At 39.1% G+C, this 23,406-nt stretch overlaps 5 protein-coding genes across 10 annotated transcripts in view; 3 read left to right on the forward strand and 2 right to left on the reverse strand.

Annotated features, from left to right (window-relative positions):
* LOC143906229 (vitellogenin-2) overlaps nucleotides 1–2,345 on the reverse strand; it is a 52,448-nt gene extending 50,103 nt beyond the window's left edge. Inside the window, exon 1 of the mRNA XM_077422147.1 lies at nucleotides 2,202–2,345. The gene's annotated coding sequence lies outside the window, so the exon portion shown is untranslated. The remainder of the gene's footprint in view (nucleotides 1–2,201) is intronic.
* The window catches only part of Kank (KN motif and ankyrin repeat domain-containing protein 2 kank), a 36,122-nt gene extending 23,026 nt beyond the window's left edge, over nucleotides 1–13,096 (forward strand). For 3 of the 5 annotated variants that reach the window (XM_077422137.1, XM_077422138.1, XM_077422139.1), the window contains exons 5-10: nucleotides 5,552–5,667; nucleotides 6,033–6,113; nucleotides 6,953–7,180; nucleotides 8,062–9,311; nucleotides 10,508–11,111; nucleotides 11,226–13,096. In XM_077422137.1, the coding sequence (XP_077278263.1) occupies nucleotides 5,552–5,667; nucleotides 6,033–6,113; nucleotides 6,953–7,180; nucleotides 8,062–9,311; nucleotides 10,508–11,111; nucleotides 11,226–11,669 (2,723 nt within the window). In that variant the 3' untranslated portion in view covers nucleotides 11,670–13,096. Of the gene's footprint in view, nucleotides 1–2,638; nucleotides 3,184–3,610; nucleotides 3,785–5,551; nucleotides 5,668–6,032; nucleotides 6,114–6,952; nucleotides 7,181–8,061; nucleotides 9,312–10,507; nucleotides 11,112–11,225 lie in introns of those variants that run through there. The other 2 variants (XM_077422141.1, XM_077422142.1) reach the window with 2 other exon arrangements.
* Nucleotides 13,097–13,321: 225 nt separating this feature from the next.
* Nucleotides 13,322–14,858, forward strand: Bet1 (blocked early in transport 1). Of its 2 annotated transcripts, none has more exons than XM_077421699.1 (5): nucleotides 13,322–13,442; nucleotides 13,721–13,794; nucleotides 13,871–13,996; nucleotides 14,107–14,273; nucleotides 14,360–14,858. In XM_077421699.1, the coding sequence occupies exons 3-5, from the start codon at nucleotides 13,978–13,980 to the stop codon at nucleotides 14,513–14,515; spliced, it is 342 nt and encodes a 113-aa protein (XP_077277825.1). In that variant the 5' UTR covers nucleotides 13,322–13,442; nucleotides 13,721–13,794; nucleotides 13,871–13,977; the 3' UTR covers nucleotides 14,516–14,858. The 2 variants fall into 2 exon arrangements, with proteins under 2 accessions (XP_077277825.1, XP_077277824.1); XM_077421698.1 differs by lacking the exon at nucleotides 13,322–13,442 and adding an exon at nucleotides 13,464–13,609.
* Nucleotides 14,859–14,966: 108 nt separating this feature from the next.
* LOC143905991 (putative ribosome production factor 1) lies at nucleotides 14,967–16,783 on the forward strand. Its single transcript, XM_077421697.1, has 3 exons — nucleotides 14,967–15,719; nucleotides 16,010–16,274; nucleotides 16,533–16,783. The coding sequence occupies exons 1-3, from the start codon at nucleotides 15,143–15,145 to the stop codon at nucleotides 16,708–16,710; spliced, it is 1,020 nt and encodes a 339-aa protein (XP_077277823.1). The 5' UTR covers nucleotides 14,967–15,142; the 3' UTR covers nucleotides 16,711–16,783.
* On the reverse strand, nucleotides 16,769–18,939 carry LOC143905990 (tRNA (guanine(6)-N(2))-methyltransferase THUMP3). The gene is made up of 7 exons (XM_077421696.1): nucleotides 18,774–18,939; nucleotides 18,577–18,689; nucleotides 17,962–18,487; nucleotides 17,670–17,848; nucleotides 17,424–17,603; nucleotides 17,184–17,318; nucleotides 16,769–17,066 (listed from the first exon to the last, which is right to left on the reverse strand). Exons 1-7 carry the CDS (start codon nucleotides 18,859–18,861, stop codon nucleotides 16,857–16,859), a joined length of 1,431 nt encoding a protein of 476 aa, XP_077277822.1. The 5' UTR covers nucleotides 18,862–18,939; the 3' UTR covers nucleotides 16,769–16,856.
* Between the last annotated feature and the right edge of the window lie 4,467 nt (nucleotides 18,940–23,406).

The raw sequence follows: 23,406 nt of genomic DNA on the forward strand, positions 1-23,406 counted from the left end.
GCGAATTCGGCAATGTACACGAAAATACATCGCGCGGTTGTCCAATGTGCACGACAGATATTCGTTTATAACGGATTTCTACGACAACGATACCAATTCGTAAGAAAATAAACGTTCACCACATTATTTACATATTTTTGGTATATTTAGTATATTTGTTAAATAGCGCCAGAAGAGAATGCTGATAAAATTAAAAGCTAAGTAAGAGGAGAATACATTTCCATATCGTATTAACGCAATATGATTTCCATAGCGTGTAAATTTTCGAAGCACGTTCCAACCACCGTCGTGTCTGATCGAGAAAGCGAAGCGGCGCGCGTCACGCGGGTAATAACGAGGTGGTTGTCGGTATCATAAACTGAAGCGAGACGTCCAAGCTTTGCCTCGCCGATCTTAAAATAACCGGCTGCTCTCACACGACAGAGTATTAACGCGATTGAATTTCAGAATTTCACGCGTAACGTGCGAAATGGTTGGCATGGCAGTCCAGACCGATCGCTCGCGTAGCGTGACTTCACCGTCACCGTTCCGGCGTTCCTAGCCATTTCGGTGCAACCTTGCTCGGGCAAGGTGGTCACATATATGGTCGCCTGCACCTGTCGAGCTAAACACGCGCGCGCGCTCGCGCACACACACACAACTAGTTGAACTATTTCCGAAGCACGCGCATCGAGAACGAACGAAAATAAGATCGTGAAACCGCTGAAGCAACGACGTAAATTTGACGACTACGTAATTACGGGCGGTATACAAATAATACAAGCAAGTCTCGCTGGAGAGTTTCGCGTCGCGTCGTAATCGTGAATATTTATCGTTCGTCATGTTTAAATTCTCGCGGGTCTACCTACGTGTGTCGCGGTAATCGCGACAAATGGCCTAATTAATTGCCCGCGGATGGCGATGCTCGCCTGTTTGGCGGTTTTGTATCACACGATCTCAACGCGCGTATGCTTGATTCAAGAAATTACATATACGTCCGCCAATCAACGTTCAACGATGAATTCTCAGTCTTTATTACACAATTCTACAGTATTAATTGTGCAGACGTGCACGATCGGGTTTGTAAAACATAAAAATTCTTTGCGTACGTCTTCTCATTAATACAAGTGCCATGCATCTCTATCAAAGAAACGGTAAAGTCTATTAATTTTCAACATTATAGTAGATAACGTCCATTGTTACGTAATCACTGGCCAGGCAATATTAATTAATGACGCGTACGGGCGTTTGCGAAACGCGTTAAGGTTCACAGGATACGAACCCTTTCGGGGAGATCATTAATTTTCTACGCATCATTAACTATTGCTCCGCGCTTATTTCCCTTCGCACCCTCCCGTACCGAAGCTTCTTTCAAGCACAACGAACGCACATAAATCATTTTGCGTGTTTCTCCTTTCTCTCGCGGCTATACAAAAGCGCAAAATTTCGAACGGAATAATTTCACCTTAAATAAAAACTGTTTTCAAGGGACGGACACAAATATCTACGCGAGGTGACTAAATTGTTGAGCCGCCGACGTATTTCTCCGTTAATTGGAGTCGATGTCACAAAAAATGTAATCATCGTCATTAACTTTAATATTTGGATAATTTTTACGACGGCGACGTCGCAAAATCGATTGTACGATCAAACGCATTTAAACGTAACTCGACCGATTGTTATATTTCGTTCAAAATTGACTCTTCGAACGATCGAGACATTTCACGACATCGAAGCGCTATTCTCGCGAGCGAGCGAGCGAGCAGAGAGACCCGGATACCGCGAAACGCTGGCGCTCTTTTTTCTCGCGATTAGCAAATCGGCGGGGCATCGAAAGAAAAGGCCAACGAAGGAAGAGCGAGGCTCCCGCTCCCATCCCCCTCTTCCATTCACCTTTAGCGCGAACGGTCGACGGCTCGACGGCTCGACCCGCTCGACGGCATCGCGGCAGTCAAACGCAAACTGTCGCCGAAGCGGCGAGGAGCCGCGAGCCGCGAGCAACCGCGACTCGTATACATATATCGTGCCGGACGCGACGACGAACGAATTTGTTTACCTATATACACGGACACCGGGACACGACGCGCGCGCGCGCGCGCGCGCCTCTTCGATGCGTTGCCTCGTCGAGCCAATTTATATCGCCAATTCCGAGCGAGCGTTCTCCGGGCGACCCAATTCGCCCCGAAATATAAAGATGGGGAATAAACGAAAATAATACTAACCTCGTAGCGCGGGCACTACCGACGACCGACGTCGCGTCGGCGTCTCGGCGGGCACGGCGACCAGCAGGCTCGGACTCCTCCAGACTCATCGACGGCTCCGTGTGGTCCGCCGTTCGTCATCCGGGGAAATCGGCCGAGATTGCGAGCGAGGACGATTTCACGACCGACAGTGCGGCGAAAGACCGACGTGGACCGACGATTTCGCGGCGGAGCGTCGTTAACACGCGCGACCGTGCGACGACTCGACGCAAGTGCGCTTCATTTTTCGAACGATAGATCCGCGACACCGTGAAGTTGGGCACTGTTCGCCCGCCGTAGAATGACGCGCGTCGCGTGTTACCAATCTATGATTTGTGTGTCTGAATGCTGACTCGCGATTGCATAGGGAGGGGAGGGCCATAGGGGAAAAATATCCCACGTTTGAGAGAAGGAACTATATACCGAATACAAAACATATCTGATGACTTTGTGAAATTGATAACGAATGAAAACATAATATTGGCCAATAATTTGTATCCAAAGCATTAGCGTATGACTCTAAGACTGTAGCTTACTTTCAAAAAAAGAAACAACGGAAGAATGACCGAAAGAAAAAAAGAATAAGTTTATAAAATTATTGGAAATAACGATAATTTATGCATCGAGTACGTCGCAGGATAATTCGGGCTCCTGATAGGATCGAACGATGCTAACGCAGCTAACTTTCATCAATTTACTCGCGAGTTTGTTATTATAATCGGCGACTCGATATAAAAAAGAATCAATCCGCGACGAAGGCATAGCAGGCGACAACTTCAATCGGACACGTGGGATATACGTGGAATAACGGAGTGTTTCGACCACGGAGATTAAAAAAGCGCATCTCCCTCTGAAAAAGTCAGATAAATTCACCATAGATTCGCGACAGCGGCAAGAATGGGGGTAAAGAATTTCATCATGAAGAGGATTCCCTTCTGCAAGATGAAGGCGAAGCGGAAATACCGTGAGTTCATCTCGATAATCGCCCTCCTTGAGACGCAAAAGTGTTTTTCTCGCGACACAAATTTCATCTCTCGTACGATATTTGTTTGTCGATTTGTCAATCTCCTTGATCATTTCTAAGTAAGACGGAAAAATGTATGCCAAATAAAATAGAAAAACGATTGCGTCGCTATCACCGTTTACTTTGGCGCGTGGTTTTCTTTTATGCAATTTGATCGCCGCGCCGGCGCCGCGGCCCGCGGCCAGCGGCGCAAGCAATTAACGGATACTTTATCTAACTCCAAACAAGTTGAATTCGTTATCAACGAGCGAGCGAGTGATATCTCGCCTCGGGAGATCGAACGACCTCGGAGAGATCGCGCGCGGTCTCTCTTTCTCTCTTTTTTCCTTTATATGCCGTCCATTCGATCACGTTGTTACGCGATTCGCGCGAGCGGCGCGCGATGCCATTTTCCGTATTCGACGAGTGCATCTGTCTGAAACGTGAACGAGCGAAAAATGGAAGTGCCAGGGACGACGACGACGTCGCGGAATCGGAGTGTCAGTGTTCGGAAAGTCCCATTCGCGTTATCGTGACGATCGGTCAAAATGCAATTTAGGAGGTGGGATAGAGAAACAGCTGCATCGTAGCTGCGAACGACCGAGCGCTCGCGCATCCTTCGTTGCATAGAGGAATTGCATCTATCGATGCATTATATCGCGTTTTTTATTCGTCCAAACTGAAGGAATTTTTGAATTAAGAGATATTTGACCGTAGACTTTGTTTTGTCAAAAATATAATTTTCTGGAATTTTCTCTAAATAAACGCCAGTATTGTGATAGAAACCGACTTGGTCTGACACGCGAACACGTAACTCTTGGCACGCGACGGTCGGACGACCGCCTTGTTAATTTCTCTCGCTCCTCCTCACGACGAATTTATCGCGATCTCATGATCGGCACGCGGTGGTATAACGTTCGTCTCCGCGCGAAACTTTCACGGTGCTGGAGATCGTTTATAAGCCTTTTTTTTTAATTTTGTCTAATCCACTTGTGCAATGCGCGTGATGCGTGATTCACCGAGGCGCTCCACCGTTGATATAACGATGCGTATATAGGATGTCCCGCAGGCTTGCGATCTTAATTTTGATAACAAGTTTCTTCCCAATTTTGAAGAGATTTTTCCACGGCAAAACGAAGGAATTCATCGTTTACCGCAACTTTTGATTCAAATATCTTTATAATTTTGAATCTCAAAATAAAATTTTATTAAAGCTGCTTGGAAATTAATTGAAGATTACTAATTCCGCTAACTACTTGTGTCCATTTCTATCAACGCAGATTAATTTTGATTTTGGTTTAACTTACCTGTCATCTTTTCCTAGTTCTAAAAGTTAGAAAAAGATAGAAAGCAAGTTGAACCGAGATTATATAGAAGTTAATCTACATTGGTACGGTAGAAATGGGCATTGATCGTTTCTCTAAAGTTCACGAAAGATTAGCTTTTTTTCGATCGGTTATAACCCCGGAATTATGGATGCTGAAGAAACGTTTTGCCGAAGAATACGTTAATTAAAATTAAGATTGCGGATTGTGAAATATCTCGTGCGGACACCCTCGTTCGTCACGAATGGCGTGCTGAAAATTCTGCATCGCGGCAGCCGAGGCCATGCACGAGTCACGAGGCATATCGCGACATTGTCAAAGGAATTTGCCACAACGTCTATCGCATTTCTTCATTGTTCTTTTCGAGATAAGGTTTTGCTATGTAACGCGGTTGCTCAAGAGCCGATTTAAAAACATTTCGACGGAACAGGTGAACTTAGCTTGTTGTGAATGTTGCATAAGGATCGTATAATGCACAATGACGCGAAACAATTTAATTACTCCCTTTTACATCTATTGTCGAGGAATGATGCGTCAAAAAGAGCGATCGCTAAGAGATAACTTAACGCTATTAATAACTAAATTAAATACATATTTCTTAGGAAATATTCTTGTACGATACTGTTTTGAGTCTAAACACGTTACAAAACAGAATGGCGCAAAATACCGATATATTAATAAAATTTTTCTCTTTTTTTTTTTTTAACAAATGATTATCAATTACGAATTTTATTTCCCAAGATAAGAGAAAGTGTTTTTCTCAAAATCTCTGTCTCGTAAGGAGGAATAGGTTTAAATTAACTTCCCCTAGTTAAAGAGTTAAAGAAGCCGGAGGGCAGAGTTGATCGAAGAGGGAGGTCGATTAAAGTGGATGTTTCAACATGTTCGGCGCAACTACGCGTTCTCTCGAGAATTAATAAAATATTTCTTGCAAAAAAAAAATGCGAATAAAATAAAGCGGATAATTAAGCACGTGGTTTTCCACGACTGATTTCCTTCGCTAGATGGCACAAACGGGACAGCGCCGGTGCAAAATGCAGTCCAGACGGACCAGCCGGCAGATTCCGACAACGCTAGCGTCGGAAGTGGTAACTCGAATCTTAGTACCGGCGCACTTCAGGTATGAAATTTATATTTTACTATTCCTACTTGTATAATTATTACATTATATTGCAATAAATTTATATGAGAAAAAAATTTTCGTGCGCGATTAAAATTTGAGCAGTCGAAAACTGCAAAACGCTAACGTAATAATTTTATCCTTGCCATTATGTTATTGAACATTTTTATATATATTGTTTGTTCCCTCTCGCGTCTTGGTTTTATAATTAATTTCTAATTAGATCTTTCTAATCTCAAGTTTGATAATAATTCTCATTTCATTTAGCTTTTAATTTTATGTACAAACATGTAAATTGGTGTGTGATTTTGTGAAATGTGGGAGAATAGGAAGATAGATAGTAATAATATTTTTATGCGTTGCAGAATATCAGGGAACAAATGGCTGCATCTCTGGAACGGATGAAAGAGCTGGAGGAACAGGTCAAGGCGATTCCCATGCTGCAGGTGAGTTCTCGCTAATTTCCTATTCTCCCACCTACGCTTTCGTAACGTTCATCGCCCGGCATATAATTTGCACCCATCGCGAGCCCGAGCTCTTCCGTTCTAGCGAAACGTTCGTGTGTATTCCCGCTGCTTTATCGCGATCTCGTTGTTCTTATTGCGAAGACACGTCTCGTTATTCGTTCAATGCACAAACGATGCGAAACGATGAAATATATTTTTTTTCACATTACATTTTCAAAGGAATGTTTCGTGTAAACTTGTATGTATTTATATATAGATATTGTATTTATGCAATAATTACTACCATTCTAATGGAATAAACTTGACATAAAAAATAATAAAGCTAAAAAAGATAAAAATCAAGTAAATAGAAAACACACTAATATATACAGTCGAGCTGGAACCTTTTGTACGTTTTGTACCTGATATTTTTCACGTGAGTTTATGTTTATTATTCGCTTTGCAAACCTAATCTAACCGCAGTACTAAAGATTTTTTATGTTTCATTTTTAATCAGTCTTGAATTAATTTTATTTTTGCTTAATATTAAACGTAGAATATTTTATCTATCTATTAATGTATATCTATCTATTAATTGTTCTATCTATTAATGTATATTAATATTAAAAAACTGATCTGAAAATATAGTTAGAATATTAATCATTAATTCTATTTCTGCAACTTATCGAAAATTGGTGTAATATTTCTATTATTTCCGCAACATTAAAAATCATTATGTTTTCTCACGCGTCGCAATTTTATCAGGCTCGATAAAAGCTTACGCTATTGCCAAGCTTGTCTAACTCCGCGCGTGCAATCTCTTTCTCTTTCTCTCGCAGGTGCAAGTCTCGGTATTGAAAGAGGAGAAACGCAATCTCCTGCGGCAAGTGGACGAGCTGAGTAAAACGAATTCCTGCAACGACACCCTGCACAGGCATCGCAGCCAATCATTCTCGGAACAGTGCACCACCCTGCGAAATCTGAAGACCTCTGGAAGCGTATCTACCAGGGACATGGGAACTATGTGCGGCGTGATGACAAGGGACGTTGGAGTATCGTATCAGCCGGTAAGAATTACGTTTCCACTTAGTCATCGTATACAAACCATCGTCTATCTTATTTGTGTCTAAAAGACATCTAAAAAGAATCTTGAAAGTCTAGATGATTTTTTATTAAAATTATTTACTTAAACTTCTATTTAAAATATTCTTCTATCTAATTTTTTTTTTATGAACTTAATTTATCTCTTTTTAATCTCTTTTATCTGTCAATTCTAGAAAATGATAAAAGATTAAAATTAGAGATCAGCATTTTTACATAAAGTTGTTGGACAAGTGTTAATACTTGAACTGCTGTTTGATCACATACGAAATCTTTAGATTACATCCCTAATTTTTTAACTAGAGCAACCTCTTGTTGAATTATTCGTCGATTTATGTATATCCAGAAGTGAGTGGCGATTGCTTTTCTAATTAGAAGTGAAAATCGGAATTTAAATGGCGATACATAATTTTGCCGTGTACTCCCGTTGCTTCGCGTGTCGTTTTTTTACAACGCCGGAGCCGAGCGACTTTCTTGCGCGTGTACATATTTCGCGTAAATATTTATAAATAATACGTCGAGATTGAAGATTAAAAATATAGTAATTGCAATATGTATCCACTTTTCAATACTATGTTGCGTTTTATTCTGAAACTTCCCAGATATGTCATCGGCAATATAATCTGCTCGGTATGCAATGGTTCGTAATAATTAAGGCGATTAACAATATATACATAAAATTGATATTGTGCTATTTTATGTAATAGAATGTAACAATTATCTCGACATTATAATTAGTGCTAATTTACAAGGAAATAAATAAAAAATGATTCTGAGCGAAAATACTTTAATCAGCTGTATCTAATTTTATCGGAAATCATTATGTCAATTTAATAACTGATCGCAGGTTCGAACGAGAGACGTCGGTATAATAACAACAAGCACGCCGATGAAGCCATCGCTACAAAAAAGTCATCTGCGAATCGAGGAGATTGTGCCCGAGTTCCAGGACCAGAGTACCGTGCTGGCAGACGAGACATCGTCAAACCTCTCGAACTTATACGACTTCCAGCATCGTACCTGGAAATCGAGTTTGACTCGCAGTCAACTAATGTTGGAGGAAAATCTGCCGAAAGTACGAAGGAGGCAGCTAACGAGAACTCCTCTTCAAGTGGAATCGATACCACCCAACGAAAACGATCCGAACAATCGTAAAATCATGACGAAAACGCGGGACTTTGGTATCAATACAGAGAACAAGCCTAAGAGTCTTCAGTGCAGTCATTTCCTAATCGAAGATATCGCACCGGAAGCGAAAAAGGAGATCAAGAAGCGTTCCTGCGGCACATCAACGAGATTGAGTATGAAGGATGTCCTGACGAATGAGGATGCTGAATTGCTCGTGGAACGTAGTCTGAAAAATTACAAGAATAGCCTGGTGAAAGACACTTCCTCCAAGGGCATTCAATGCAGCCCAGAAACACCCAAAGTCACCGAAAAGCGAGATCGGATGGTCCAGGTGACGGAATTGTTCAGAATGCGTTCACACGTGGGCGTAACCGCCAAGCCGACGACATCGGAGGTCGGAATCGAGGTCAGATTCGGTTCTTGTACTAGGAGCGTGTGCGTCGGACCGGATCCTGTGGCGGTGCAGCCACCGGTGTCGTTGAACTCGATGAACTCGAGGAGTCACTCGTTCAATTACGGTGATAGGCGGACGAAAACAAAAGCCAGTAAATCCGTAGCGGTGATGGTGGAGGACCTGGTGAGAACCATCACTCGCGGCACCGATATGTCTGGTCTCGCGCCAAGATGCCGAGATTTCGGCACTTCGACGATGAAGAAGACGTTGGTCGACGTGTCGGTCGGTGACTCGGTGAGGCCGCATATCTCGATTTCCTGCGCGGCGAATTATTGTGACAACTGCAAGGAGACGATCAAAAGTCTGGCGAAGCAGATCGCGAACAATGCGGAGAACAGCCTGAATCATCAGAACAGCAATATGGTATCTAGGATCCCGAGGCCATCTCATATTCCCCTGAATACCAGCGATCATAGAAGGCAGTACAAGCGCCAGGACACCTACACGAAAATCCCAGCCGTCGGGGTGATAAGATACGACACGGACAATAAAGAGCAGTACGACAGCAGCAACCGGTTGGTCATTTGGGATTACATTTTTATTTTATCTTATCTTTTATGAGATATTGGAGAATGAATAGTGAGATTGTATAGAGATTAAGAATTTAGCATTTTTATCGCAAAATGATCACCAATCTATGAGAAATAAATTGTTAATTTTATCTAACTTATCCCATGATCGACACACGAAGCTTTATGGAATATAGATTATTTACTTGCGGAAAATTTTACAGATTGCATGTAATTAATTTTTTGCTATGCTTAATTCTTAATCTGTTATGTTTTAAACTTAGTTCCAAACGAGTAGATTCAGTAGATTGAACCATTTACCCCTTCAATACTCGATCCACCCCTCGATGCTTCCCGCTCGACTACGCTTCACGCCATCTGTTATTTCCGTGGTCGAAGGTCGCTGTTGCAAGGGGGTTGTTTCGCGCTAAAGGGGGTGGGAAGAGGGTTGCACGAGACCAGTTGCAGAGCCGCGTATGACGTACTTCGTGCCGGCCGAGCGTGCCGGAAAGTTTGTCGTTCTTTTCTGAGTCCATGGTTGCGCGCGTGTCGAATTGCCGAGTGCGTCATCGAGTCTTCTTCCTGGCACGCTTCAACCACGACATAAATATCGCGACGGAAGACGCAAGTCGGATATCGTTGCGCGTTTCGCGTCGTATTGGCGGTCTTGCAATGCTGAACGAGTAAGTAAACGCATCTTCGATCTCGACAGATCGATGCTGCAGCAGCAGCAACAGCAGCCGCAGCGAGCCGATCCGCGTTTATTCAGCGATCTCGAAACCTCCGATATCCCGCCTTGTCCGGCCACGGAAGGGTAACGTCTCTCCCGCCATAATCTGATCTGATATCTTGCTTCTATTTACAGCACCACGCTCATTTTGCCATTAATGTCCTTAGTATAGTGTTGAATTTTTATATTTAATATTTAAATTTTAATATATATATATTAACAGCCAATATATTACACTAGCATGGCTTGACGATATATTTTTATAGTTCAGAGACCTTTTTTATTTAAGAATTCAACTTTTTTGATTGTGCCAATTATTAGATTTCATTATATAGTTTTCATAATCTTCCCTTACATAACATGTATAAAGAAATAATAATTAACTGTTTAGTAAAAGACTGGTTGTATGTGTGTATCTACCAAACATTTTTAAAAATAGATAGAGAAAGAAATGTTTTTTTTTCTCTCGTAGCATTCAACAATTGCAATCGGAAAGAACCAAGGATGAGAAGATTGCGACAGAAGAGATGCGTAATATGGAGAAGGAGGCGGATAACGATGAGAAATCCGAGCTACCAGAATCGGCTCTGTTTCAACCAATTCAAGACAAGCCCAGGAAAAAGGTCGAACCCTCGAAAGAGATGCAAGCCGCCATGAAGGTGCTCAACGATAGTATCAAGAAGTCACCTAGCAGAAATATCTCTCATCAGCTTAAGAACGCTACCAATATTATACAGCAAGAATGGTTCAAAATATCCAGCACATCTAGCGCGAATCCGTTAGACGTCGAGGATTATTTGGATCGTTTCGAGGAATGCTCCAGCACTCTACTGGAGTACATCGTCAACGTGACGGACACCAGTGGAAATACAGCGATGCACTACGCGGTCTCTCATGGCAATTTCGACGTGGTGTCTATATTGTTAGACTCGAAAGTCTGCGACATTAATAAGGCGAACGTGGCTGGTTACACGGCTGTGATGTTAGCTGCTCTGGCAGAAGTCAGAAATTCCACGCACGCCTCCGTGGCGAATAGATTGTTTCAGCTTGCCGATGTCAACATCCGAGCAAAATTGGTAAGCTCTCTACTACATTGTAATAAATATAATAGGGGCACACCATGTATAAAAATTCTCTCCTATTTTTCCTCCAATATTTTTATAATTCTTTAATTTTGTTTCGCGTAACAGCATGGGCAAACTGCGCTGATGTTGGCGGTATCGCACGGACGCAAGGATATGACGCAACTGCTCCTAGATGCCGGAGCGGCGGTTAATATCCAGGACGAAGACGGTAGCACCGCGCTGATGTGCGCTGCGGAACATGGCCACACGGACATCGTGAGATTGCTTCTCGCGCATCCGGACTGCGATCCGTCTATCGTCGACGTGGACGGCAGCTCGGCCCTGAAGATCGCTCTGGAGGCGGGTAACCGTGATATTGGAGTGCTACTTTACGCTCACGAGCACGTTAATCGGGGCATCAGTCCATATTCGACTCTAAGACGAAGCAGAAGGGGTTCCAAGCCGACGACGCCCACTGGACCGTCTCCATCGGCTCCAGTTAGTCCAGCGCCATCGCGACGTATTCATTCGTCCAGCGTTTCTCTGAACACATCAAAATATTCCAAATAATTCCGATAGTAGATTCTTTGTACGATTTTCTTATAGATTCATCCATCATGATTTTTCTCTTCAGACATTATTTCAAACGTAATAGTAATCGGCAAACGAGTCACAGTATAACTGAAACTTTATATTTATATACGATCATTTTTATTCTTCTATAAGTTATCCTTATATTTATGATGTATATTCTTATATTCATCATATGACGATACGTCGAAGACCTCTTGCCTAACGATCGATTCGTTTCGATAGAACTGTATTGTATAATTTAAGAAGTCAAGAACGATGCTCAACACTGTATATATCTATTCAGGGTAACGTTGGAAAAATCTTGTAGTTTAGTTTATAGCGATAATCTTTAGAATTAGTCCATCGCAGGTGCTGTCAGACATTTTGACGAATCTTTCATAAATTCTCTGTAAATTTTATACGACTATAATTGTAGCACATCGTCTGAGGATACAATTTTTCTCTCAGGCGGGGTGCGGAAGTACAAAATGTTTAATATCCATGACGATACAATCCACGGAAAAGAATCGGTCGATTTTTTGTGTTTTTCTTTTTGAGTCTGTGGCATTGAACATTCCAAAAGAAAATGATCGTCAATCCGAATTTCTTACGGTAGAAATTTATACAATATTTCCCAAATTTCAGGCCTAATCTCAAATTAGGGATCAAATCATCAATATCGTGTGTGTATATATATATATTGTATATGTATAATAGATACGCGACACGATATATTATACATACAAGTACACCGATATGCGTAGAGAAACATTACGTAGCGATATATGTAATGAATGTATATGTTATAACATAACAATGTGAGATTTTTACGATTCAATGATTTACAGCGTTTTCACGCGCGAGCGACATCAAACATATAGTACTTATCACCGTTTTACGTTAAGAGAGATATTAGATAATGAAAATTGTATAAGAAACGGTATATCTAGTTTTGAAACGCGCGATCGTCGAAAGATTTACAAATGCAAAAATTATATGTTTTTGGACTTAATTGTTAACGATTTTCATATCGAGAATTATACGCGATCATATCGAGATGTTAATATACGTTTATTTAACGAATCGTCAGCACGAACATTAAGAATCGCGTTCCATTTACGTGAAGGAAAAATAAATACGTTGAGCGTTTTTCTTATAAGGTTGTGAATAGATAGAGTTGTAATTAAATTATTTAAGTTCTAGAAAGGTCAGAGATCCAATAGTTTAATGTTAAGTGTTTCTCCGTCTTCGAGAGTAATTCTATGACGATTGTTGGCGCGAGACATAATTGTCTGTATGTCGAACGTGTAGGCAATGTATGAAACACATTGATACCGTAGAAATCTAGAAAGTAGAAAAGTACTCCTTATTGTTTGTGCCTTTATATTTAATATATAATACTATTAAAAAATAATATACTGAAATATGATTCTCCAAATGTCCCTTGTCCATAATTAATTTAATATTTTATAAGGAAAAAATATTTTTTAACAGAATAATAGAAATCTATAAAATTAATGAAGACAATATATAAAGATAAATCTCCCATCGAGGGACTATCAATTCTGAACTTCGTAATCAATTATGAGATAAATGTAGAATATTGACGTTATCAATTGTCGCTGTAAAAATATTTCTTTGCCAACATATCTGAACAATTGATTTATAAATTATAAGCTACGAAACGTCAGGATAATAATAAATCATAAAATTAATATTATAATGTGAGCTAATCGTCAAAGTTTTAACAGCCACGTGAATTTCTATAAGGTCGGTTTTTAATAATACTTGTCGATGACCTAGCTTTAATTTGCTCATCGTTCGTAACACTCGTATCACTCGTAGCAGAGAGAGTCATTCACTATTACACGTCACTACAATCGTGACGTTGACATATATTTTCTATTTTCCGGCTATCTGTAGTTTCTATATAACTGGTATAAATTGCAATTTTTATATTAAAAAGCTTTGGACAGATTTTTTTTTGGATAAATTATACGAATGTCGTGTCTGTTTGAGGTTATACGCTTATATATGAATATTTTCAGTTCGAGTGTTGTCTAATACAGTTTGCTTGAGCAACATATTTTTCCTGAAACAATTATTATTGCTGTTTAACTGGGTAAGTCTATTTTATCATAAGTATTATATTTATATAAGCATAAATAATTAAGTTGACCACAATGTATTTTTTTCAGATATAAAGACAGATTGAAATATTTTTCAAGTTTCTAAAGGTGTTTCGTAGGATAATAATTGTCTTCCGCATCTGTTTATCATCTAAGCTATCAAGATTGCTAACAAAATGCGACGTTCTCATTCAGGTAGGTTGACATCTGTCAGCATATGCGTCAATCGATTGTTATTTATAATGTACATACTTTTTTAATGTACTATTACAATAATATCTTACATATAATTTCCTCATTTCCAGGGGGTTACGGTTATGAACCATTACCAAGTACATCTACTCAAAATGTTATGGAAGACGAGAACGAAAGAATGACTGAAGAATTGCGGGATAAAATACACGCTTTGAAATCATTATCCATTGACATTGGCACCGAAGTAAAATATCAAGATAAAGTGCTCAGAGGCATGGTTAGTTGGTCAGCTTGTCTAAGATACGTTTACGCAATTTTTCACGTCACCTTAAACATAAGAAATAATATGAATTTATATTTTAGGATGATGACTTTGAAAGGACAAGTGGTTCCTTATCTGGTTCTGTAGCGCGTGTTTTGCGTTTAGCAAAGGCAGGCCATAATTATTACATCTTATATTTGTTCCTTTTTTCTGTAGCAGTATTTTTTGTGTTGTGGATAGTTTTGAAGTTCAAATGATTGTACACAAGATCTCTAGCTAAGGTGAAATGTATATAAACGTAACTAGGCTAAAAGTAGATATTTTAAATCAGTTATTTTTAACTAGCTTAAATCTTTTGCATCATTTTGTCGTACAGAAAACTTTACTCATTTTATAAAATAACTTATACGCATTATTATGTTCGTATTAAAACAAAGTTGTTAAGAAAAATTTTAGACAAGTATAGCGATTCGAGAGGTCGCAGGTGGCATATACGGTTGGAAGAAATAAATAAATATTTTTATATATATATAAATGCGTTGATATATTTAAGAAAGAAATTGAATTTGTAAATAATAAGAGTAAAAAAATGTATTTGTATTTTTTTATATCCTTTTTATTTTTTGTTGTGAAAATTCTGAATTTTTCTTTTGTCGATGGATCGGAGTTTATCATGGAACTGTATTACTAGATGATAAGAGCGCCTCCTTTCTTTACACTCTAGTTTGACGGTGCCGACACTGCGCGCATGTGTGTTCATGGACTCGTAAACACGTGTTTTTAAATCTATAGGTTAGAAACGCAGTGCGCTCTCGAACGGTCGAACCTTGGTCGAATCTCTTGAACGTTTACGATCTCAACGGAGAGCAACGGAGTTTTACAAGATGAAGATTAAAACATTGCGACGAAATTTTCTGAGTCGACCCAAAGAGGAAAATGACGTGGCGGACGATCAACCGAGTACTTCGACAGATAAAACTTCGGAAGTCTTGCTGCCGTCTGACAGTAACTTCAATCACATCAAATGTAAAGCGGTGAGATACGAGAAATGCCAGCAATTGATGAAGGAACGAGCGAAGGCAAAGAAAGAGGCGAAGAAGGCGAGGATACAGGAGGGTGCTCCGAAACAGGTGCCCCATACTTTGGAGAGCCTGCGAGAGAAGGATGAGACTACGATAGTAGGTGATCTGGATGACGAGGCGAATGAGGAGCTCAAAGCTGAGTGCGAGCATGACGAATTCGCTGCCTATTATAAGCAGGAGTATGAGCCTAAAGTGCTCATTACCTACGCCGATAATCCAAACAGGAAAACGAGAATTTTTGGCAGAGAGCTCACGAGAATGATACCTAATTCTATTTCGCTGTATAGAAATCGTTCAGGCGTTAAGAAAATGGTCAAGAGCGCTATCGCCAGAAACTTCACTGACATAGTAATCGTTAATGAGGATCAATGCAAGCCAAGTATCCTTTTTGCAAAATAAAAATTTATACTGGATAACGTAAAGTTTTATTCGCAGTAATAACAACTAATGTTATAAGTAACTATAATAAGTAACTAATATTTTATTTGTTGCGCAACATATTTTTTAGCTGAATTGGCTGACAGGGAACTATTAGAAGTGCCAGAAATTTTTTAGGGAGCAACTCATTTAATGTCACTTAACAAACTTACATTTGCATTGTATAAGATACATTAAGCTAATTTAAGTTATTTTTATCTTGAAATAGTTTCCCTTAAATATAAATGTTAGATGGAATGTTGATCATTCATCTGCCTGACGGTCCTACCGCGCACTTCAAGCTCAGTAACGTCAAGTTAACAACGGACTTGAAGCGCAGCCATAAAGAGATCACGGAACACCGACCAGAGGTTATTCTCAATAACTTTACCACCCGCTTAGGTTTTACCATCGGCAGAATGCTGGGAGCATTGTTTCATTATCAGCCAGAATTTAAAGGCAGGAGGGCAGTGACGTTTCACAATCAAAGAGATTACATATTTTTCAGGCATCATAGGTAATTGTGTAGCAATTTTAATTGTTACTATTCTTAGTGGATTCCAAATATTTTGGTGCAAGTTATATGACTGTACCTAGGAGCATCTATTAAAATTAAAGAATTTATGAAGGTGTTGAAGTTATTAATTTATGTGTGTAGATTTTATTTTTTATATTTAATTATTAATCACAGACTTATGACGTGACATTTTTAGAACTTATAACGAAGATTAACAATAATACAAATAATCTAAATCGAATATGAATTATTTTGCAGATACGAGTTTAATCTCAAGACTGGAAAACCGAGATTACGAGAATTAGGTCCACGATTCACTTTGAAATTAAGATCGCTGCAGCATGGAACATTCGACAGTAAATATGGTGATTACGAGTGGATTATACAAGGTCGCAGACACGATATGGAAACAAGCAGAAGAAAGTTCTTTTTGTGAATTCTATATATTGGACTTTATTAGGAGGGAAATAATTTGTTGAAATAAAATTAATCTGATTATATGCCAAACATGTAAATAAACTTTATTAATTTCCTCGTACAAAAATATGAATTTATGTCACAACACTTATGAAAACGGAATATCTAATTGGTCAAAGACTTTTCGGTCGATCGAGTAGACGAGTCTTTATCGTATTTATCTTTCGGATAACTATATTGCTTGGCCATCCGCGGCTTGAAACAATCGCGAGATATTCGAGTACGGTTCAGAACATAAACTGCAGCTGGAAGGCCTCCTATGTTTACACCAATTATTTTAGTTACCCAGAATAAATCGCCAGCTGCCATCAAAGCCTAAAATGAATAACGAATAACAGAATTTGTCTTTGGATCGCGGTAAAATATTTTACCTCAATTGATTCTTTTTTAAATAAATATTTTAACTCGCGCATAATTATAATAAAAACTTACGTCTTTAAAGTTATATCTGTCATAGGTGAGAAGAACTATTCGTCCGTTTGATTTTACCGTTCGACCAAGTTCTAGCAAAAATTGCTTATAAAAAATCTTATTGTAAGACTTATTTCCACTTCTTTTACCAAACGGCTGTAAATTGTCAAGAAAATAATTATTCCTTATAAATAAGATGTAAAGATATTTAAAAGTTGATTATAAAAATAGAACGAAGCTTTGAAAAATTAATTTCTATACCATATCAGTAACGATAATATCGACAAGAGAATCTTTGAATGGCAATTTAGAAGCGGTCCATTGTACGAGATCTATTTTACATTCAACTGTTGAAGCATCCATATTCGACTTTGTTCTATCCACGGCTCTAGAATCATTATCGCCGCATAAGACGTACGAGTGTGGATAAGCTAGCGTTGCCTGAAATTTACGTACGAATAGAAATCTATCAACTATTAATTTTATCATTGTAAATATGCAATATACCTCTACGGGAATAGAACCTCCTCCACACATAGGATCTACTATTATATCTCCTGGCTTAGGATTTGCTAATTTTAGCAAATTGTAACATATAGTTGATCTAAGAGTAGTTGGCCCAAAATTTATTATGTTTCTGTTATGCATAGATTTGTGCGTTACGCGAAAATGCGTTGTTAGTTGATCTGAAACATTTTGAAATAATTAATGTTTAACTTATCATTATTAATACACGGTTAATCGATTCTTGGAGATATTATAAAACTTAATATGCATTTCTTGTTAAAAAATTCTTTACCATTTATCAATTTGCAGACAACTTCTAGATGATACGTGGATAAGTCCACTATCCAATGAAATTTATCCTGCAATACCTCTCCAATAACTGTAGCGACGTCCTTAGATTCAACCGCATGTTTGCCATTTCTCTCACACGTTACTCTGTATTTAAGTACATCACTTTCGTCAGATTTTGAAGGATCTTGTCCCCTTTTTTTCCCTTTCTCTTCTTTCGTCTCCGATACGTCCCAATCGAGGGGATCTTTTTCCTCTTTTTCTTTGTTACGCATCTCCAACATCTTTGCTCTGGCTACAAGATCGTGCTCTTTAGCTACGACGTATTCTTCGATCGTTGGATAAAGTTTTCCTTTGAAATTTGTTATGCATTTCCATGCTTCGAGAGGCTTCTTCCATCTATTGTCCGAGTTTGAGAACATGTCTAAATTTCTTATATACCGTAAGTCTGCTTCTTTGTCGTTGGTAAGCGATAAGCTGCCGTTATCAGCTACTACGAATACATGATCTATCGATCTCATTTGTCGAACCTGCAATATTTATGGCACAATGTAACATAAACACGGTGATTTTTGCGACCATATCAAAAGAAAATAATCTGGATTGCGTGGATGAGTACTTTTGGAAACTGGTCCCGATCAATATTAAAATAAAATCTTCCCCGTTGTTTGACCACCCGAACATCTTTGTTGAACCTCTCCCTGCATTCGTCGATCGCTTCCCATTCGAAACCTGCGTCATATCGTTGTTGTAGGTTATGTTTGAGAAACACGTGGATTTCTCTTTATTTTACGGACTCGACAAATAATTTCGTACCTGTATCCACAGTGACTCCGATCGTAAAAATATTGTCGTTATCAACTGACTCTGAAAAGAGTTCGCTCACAGATTCGCAGACACTCATCGCTGAAATTCTCTAGTTAGCCCTCGGAGAAAAATACGTACCGTACATCTACCTGAGAGCCTGAAGACTGCCTGAAACAATTGAAACTGGCTGGGTGCTGGGTCGCACACATGATAAACGTTGCGCATATGACTTGATTTTAATATATTTACGTGTTTATCGAAGAAAGTTGTTAGAAAAGTTAAGGAAAAATTAAAACTTTAATTAAACTTTAATTTGATTTTTCGATCCTGTATTTATGTTTTAATATTTGTAGACGGAATATGATTTTTGTAATCATAAAAAATTAGCATTATATTGATATTCTAAAGTATCGATCAAAATTTTACATATTTTAATAAATGTTTTTTTTTATTACTTATTTATGTTACTAATATAAGATAATATTCGAACGAATAATATATTTTCGGATAGAATTTTATGAATTCTAATATCAAGCTTTTGTTTTAATTTTTATTCGAATTTTATTCCTATTTTCTATTAATTCCTAATTTTGCGAAATTATGAGGAATAATCAAATTAAATTAAAATGTATTAGAGACGAGATAGAAAATAGAAGCGCTAAGGTGAACGACACAATGCCTCTTTTGCAATAAACAGGTATCACAATGATGGGTCATCCACCTAGAGACAGACACGTCTCTTTTAATGACAGTTGTATCAATAAGTATTTTTGGTACATACGTGCAGTTGCATAAACTTGCACGTTGCGGCGAACATTATAAATGGACCTGCATCGGATATGCAGACGACGTTATACCTTTTCGCGCTGTCAACTAACGTGACCGCGTCCGGCAGGGCCGAGAGCGCTTTCCCGTGTTTTAATCTATTTCATTAATTAACGAAATTTACTCCGACACTCGCGACCGGGACGTATTCCGCCTCTGCGACGACAGACAATAAAATCGATGCTTATTTTATAACGCCGATAGAAGATGTACCGTCGCATGCCACTAATTGTTAAGCGCAAATCGAACGCGCTATTGTTAGCCCGCAAGCATAATTTTGCGATTAATTAAAAATTTATCTGACGCAGAACGTTGGCCAAAACTGAAATATACGGATAACATTCGGCAAATATTTTTTTTTCTTCTTTTACGCTTCAGTTCACCTGTCGAGTTTCAAAAATACTGAATTATTTAAATCGCTCACGTTAATTTATCTCTTCCTCTCTCTTGGATAATATATTTTTATTATTATCCAGCCAATTAATAGACTAAAGTATATTATACAAGCAATGATGAAATACTTCATGATACGAATTAAATTTGTTATTTTTATCACCGAGAGAGATACATAATATTTGAATAAATTTGAAGCAGCAATTTTTAATAATAATTATAATTCCACGTAAATTAGCGTAAATTAGTGTTATGTAAAATAATTTATTATGGAATGCTAGTGACGCGCATTCCCCATTTATCGCGCTGTTATTATTTAGAGGCGGGTAATTATATTCTGAGCGGATTCTTTTTTTCCCGATCGACAAACGTTCGCGATCTTTATGCAACTCGGCTCATTCAAGGTTCAGGCGCTTGCAGCGCGAGCGGTTCAATAACCCTTTATACCGTGGCGCATGAATATTCAGCGAAAGCGCATTGGGCGTCCATCGTAAGTGCCAATTTCAACTTTGTGCGCGCATCGTGTCTCTATGACTGCATGAAATCCAGTTCCTCCGCCTCGCGACGAGAGTCGCGAGACCGGACCGGACGGCTGGACGTTCGCGACGTACGAAGGCTCGTATTTCAGTCGGTCATCGTAAGGCACCAAATGTCAAACGCACAGACAGACAGACGGACCGCGAAGGGAGATACGCGAGGCGTCGTGCAGCTGGCTATAAATCAGCTCCGCCAATTCTCGGTTTCCCGATTTTTCCTCTCACGTTTCCTCGTGTATCTCCAAACGGTCCAAACAATACGAACGATACGAGACTCGTCTTATTTCAGCAAAATGCAGCACGGAAGATCTTATCTTTCTACTCGCATGTCTTTCTATGCGCTTTTAATACATAATGTCACGATTACGTTAAGTCCCAAAGTTATCGTGCTAATTTAATATTATTAATTGTAAGACAGGCGATTATGTAATGAACGTGACGGATTCAACGTCGAGTCATCTCACGTTACGTCGCACGATCGTGATTCGCGGAGTACCGAATGTTATATCTATCTTGCATGCTAATTTGCATTAGCCCGACGCATATCATCTTGGACAAATATATCTAATATAGTTATGCACCCTTAAGTAAGAATAATCGACGAACCTAAGGGGTCGTTCCACGGTTCCACGTGTGAATCTTTAGCGGATTTGAATAATAGAACGTCATTCTAATATTCAGAGAAGCGTAGTAGTAGACCTCGTGAATATAACACGAGGCACTTATTTTAAAAATCGCTTTCGAAACCTTATGAATTTCAATGAAAACTTGATAAAATTTTTGATATTGAAACTTCATAGAACGTAGTTTAATGACACAATACAAATAATTTTCTATTTTTAATTAATCGAATTATGTATATTACAGTAACAAGTTAACAACGAACTACGTAAGTTTATTAATTGTCGCAATCATTAATTAATTGATACGCGATAAGTACCACTAATATTTTAACGGCAATAACGATCGATAACTACTATCGAAATAAATAAGAAATATCGGCGCATCTCTTTGTCTTCTTCGTCCCTTTACGTCCTCAGCATCTTCGAAGCAGATAGTGGGCGCGCGAACTGGGACACGTGGAAATAAATACGTAATTCCCTGATATTCATAGACGATCGATCGGTATCCTGAAATTAGACTCATCATCGCCAATGGCGAATGGTGGCGAAAGAGAAAAAGAGAAAGAGAGAGCAAGAAACGGTGAAAATCCATCGCAGCGACGGATTCTGCATCTTCTTCGACTCTCCCGGGTCACGTCGGGTCGAAAGTTCGCCAGGGCACGGCCCCCCTATACATAGAAGCAACCAAGCTGCTCCTCCTGCTGCCGCCGCTGCCGATGCTGCTGATGCTGCTGATGCTGATGCTGATGCTGCTGCTGTTGTTGCTGCTGCTTCTACTGCTGCTGCTGCTGCTGCTGTTCCTCTTTCTCTTTCGCTCTTTCTCTCCGCGCCGCGTGGCATCCCGTGGGCTGACAGGTGAAGTCGGGCACCTGAAATATTCATCGGACGCTGGGTTGAACGAGGCGCGACCGAATGTCAATCTGTCAACCTGCTTCCAGCTTGCTGTGTATCCGCGAATCCTGCATTCTCGTGTGTGTGCATTCGGGTACGAGGCGCGCGTGTATCTCGATTATTCGCGACACACACACACGCGCACACGTATACCGACACACAGATGCGTCTCCTCCCATTTTGGTTATATTGGCAATTATATGAAAAGATGAGATCGATTCAGCGACGAATGCAGATTTTACATTCGCGAACGTGCCTGACGGCCGCGAGTCGCGATATGCATATCGTTTTTACACTTTATCTGCCTCGTAGTTTAGTTATCTGAGAGATGACAATCGTATAGTGTCAACGAACTTTCTTATACTTATTGCACCGCTAATATTTAATTAAGTATTTATAACAAATATGCAATCTAGTATGTTTATTGTATTTATAATATTTTTGCCATTGCATGCTCCCCTTAAGAAATTTGCTGAATATAAAAATTTTCAAGTTGCAGTTTTTAATTGCATTTTTATCGGAGATTTCTTTTAACTGAGGATTCAAACATTTGCTTTTTAAATATTTTAAATAAAAAATAACTTGAAAAAAGATATGATTTAATTTGTCTACCAAATCCTGGCAGCAAAATAAATATAGAAAATTGTTATAATAAAAATTAGACAGTAGACGTGCATATAATAAGCACATCTCTACCTGATGAAATTATTTATATCTCGTCTCTCAAATGTCATCGTAATCTTTATTATTTAACCTTTCATATAATATATAATTACACTTTCAATTCTTATTATGGCAATTTTGTTCAATAATATATATTTACAATTTATATAAAAGATAAAGCTTTTCAGATACATGATCGATATCCCACCTTCAATCTCCATAAGCTATACGATCGCAAATGCATCATGCACACTTACGCACATGTTAATGCATGTAATGAATAAATAGATCTCTCGTTCGTCGGTTTCCCGCGTTTTCAGTCGTACAGCGGAAGATAGGGGGTAAAAGACCGGTGAATTAAGCCGACGCTTTGAGGGGCTTTTAAAATTTAAATAATGCATTGTTACCGTTCGCCTCTTCCCGCCGCCAGTTATCCCATCTCGAACGATGCTCGGACTGCGTCCCTGGCTGTCGACCCTCGTTTCGCCGACTTTTTGGCACTTCTCGGTAAAGCATTGTCGGTACCGACATCGACGTGCATCAGAAATTGTGTAATTTTCACAGAGAAAATGCGAAACAAGCGGAAGAAACTTTGCAGCCAACCAATCTGACATAAGCTGATGCATCCTTCGGAATTAATTTTTCGTGATCTCCGACATTGAGACAAATTGGATACAATAATTTGTGATAGTATTATCTTGAAACTTGAAT

Source organism: Temnothorax americanus, unplaced genomic scaffold (assembly GCF_048541705.1).
Source record: "Temnothorax americanus isolate GAGA-0224 unplaced genomic scaffold, ASM4854170v1 Scaffold7, whole genome shotgun sequence".
In the NCBI taxonomy this organism is placed as follows: Eukaryota; Metazoa; Arthropoda; class Insecta; order Hymenoptera; family Formicidae; genus Temnothorax; species Temnothorax americanus.

Coding starts and splice junctions, on each gene's coding strand:
- LOC143905991 (XM_077421697.1), top strand. CDS start 15,143: ATGAAGATTAAAACATTGCGACGAAATTTTCTGAGTCGACCCAAAGAG. Junction 15,720..16,009: donor TGAGGATCAATGCAAGCCAA/GTATCCTTTTTG, acceptor TATAAATGTTAG/ATGGAATGTTGATCATTCAT. Junction 16,275..16,532: donor ATATTTTTCAGGCATCATAG/GTAATTGTGTAG, acceptor ATTATTTTGCAG/ATACGAGTTTAATCTCAAGA.
- LOC143905990 (XM_077421696.1), bottom strand. CDS start 18,861: ATGAGTGTCTGCGAATCTGTGAGCGAACTCTTTTCAGAGTCAGTTGAT. Junction 18,488..18,576: donor ATCGGGACCAGTTTCCAAAA/GTACTCATCCAC, acceptor TAAATATTGCAG/GTTCGACAAATGAGATCGAT. Junction 17,849..17,961: donor TGTCTGCAAATTGATAAATG/GTAAAGAATTTT, acceptor AAAATGTTTCAG/ATCAACTAACAACGCATTTT.
- Bet1 (XM_077421699.1), top strand. Junction 14,274..14,359: donor ATAAAGTGCTCAGAGGCATG/GTTAGTTGGTCA, acceptor TTTATATTTTAG/GATGATGACTTTGAAAGGAC.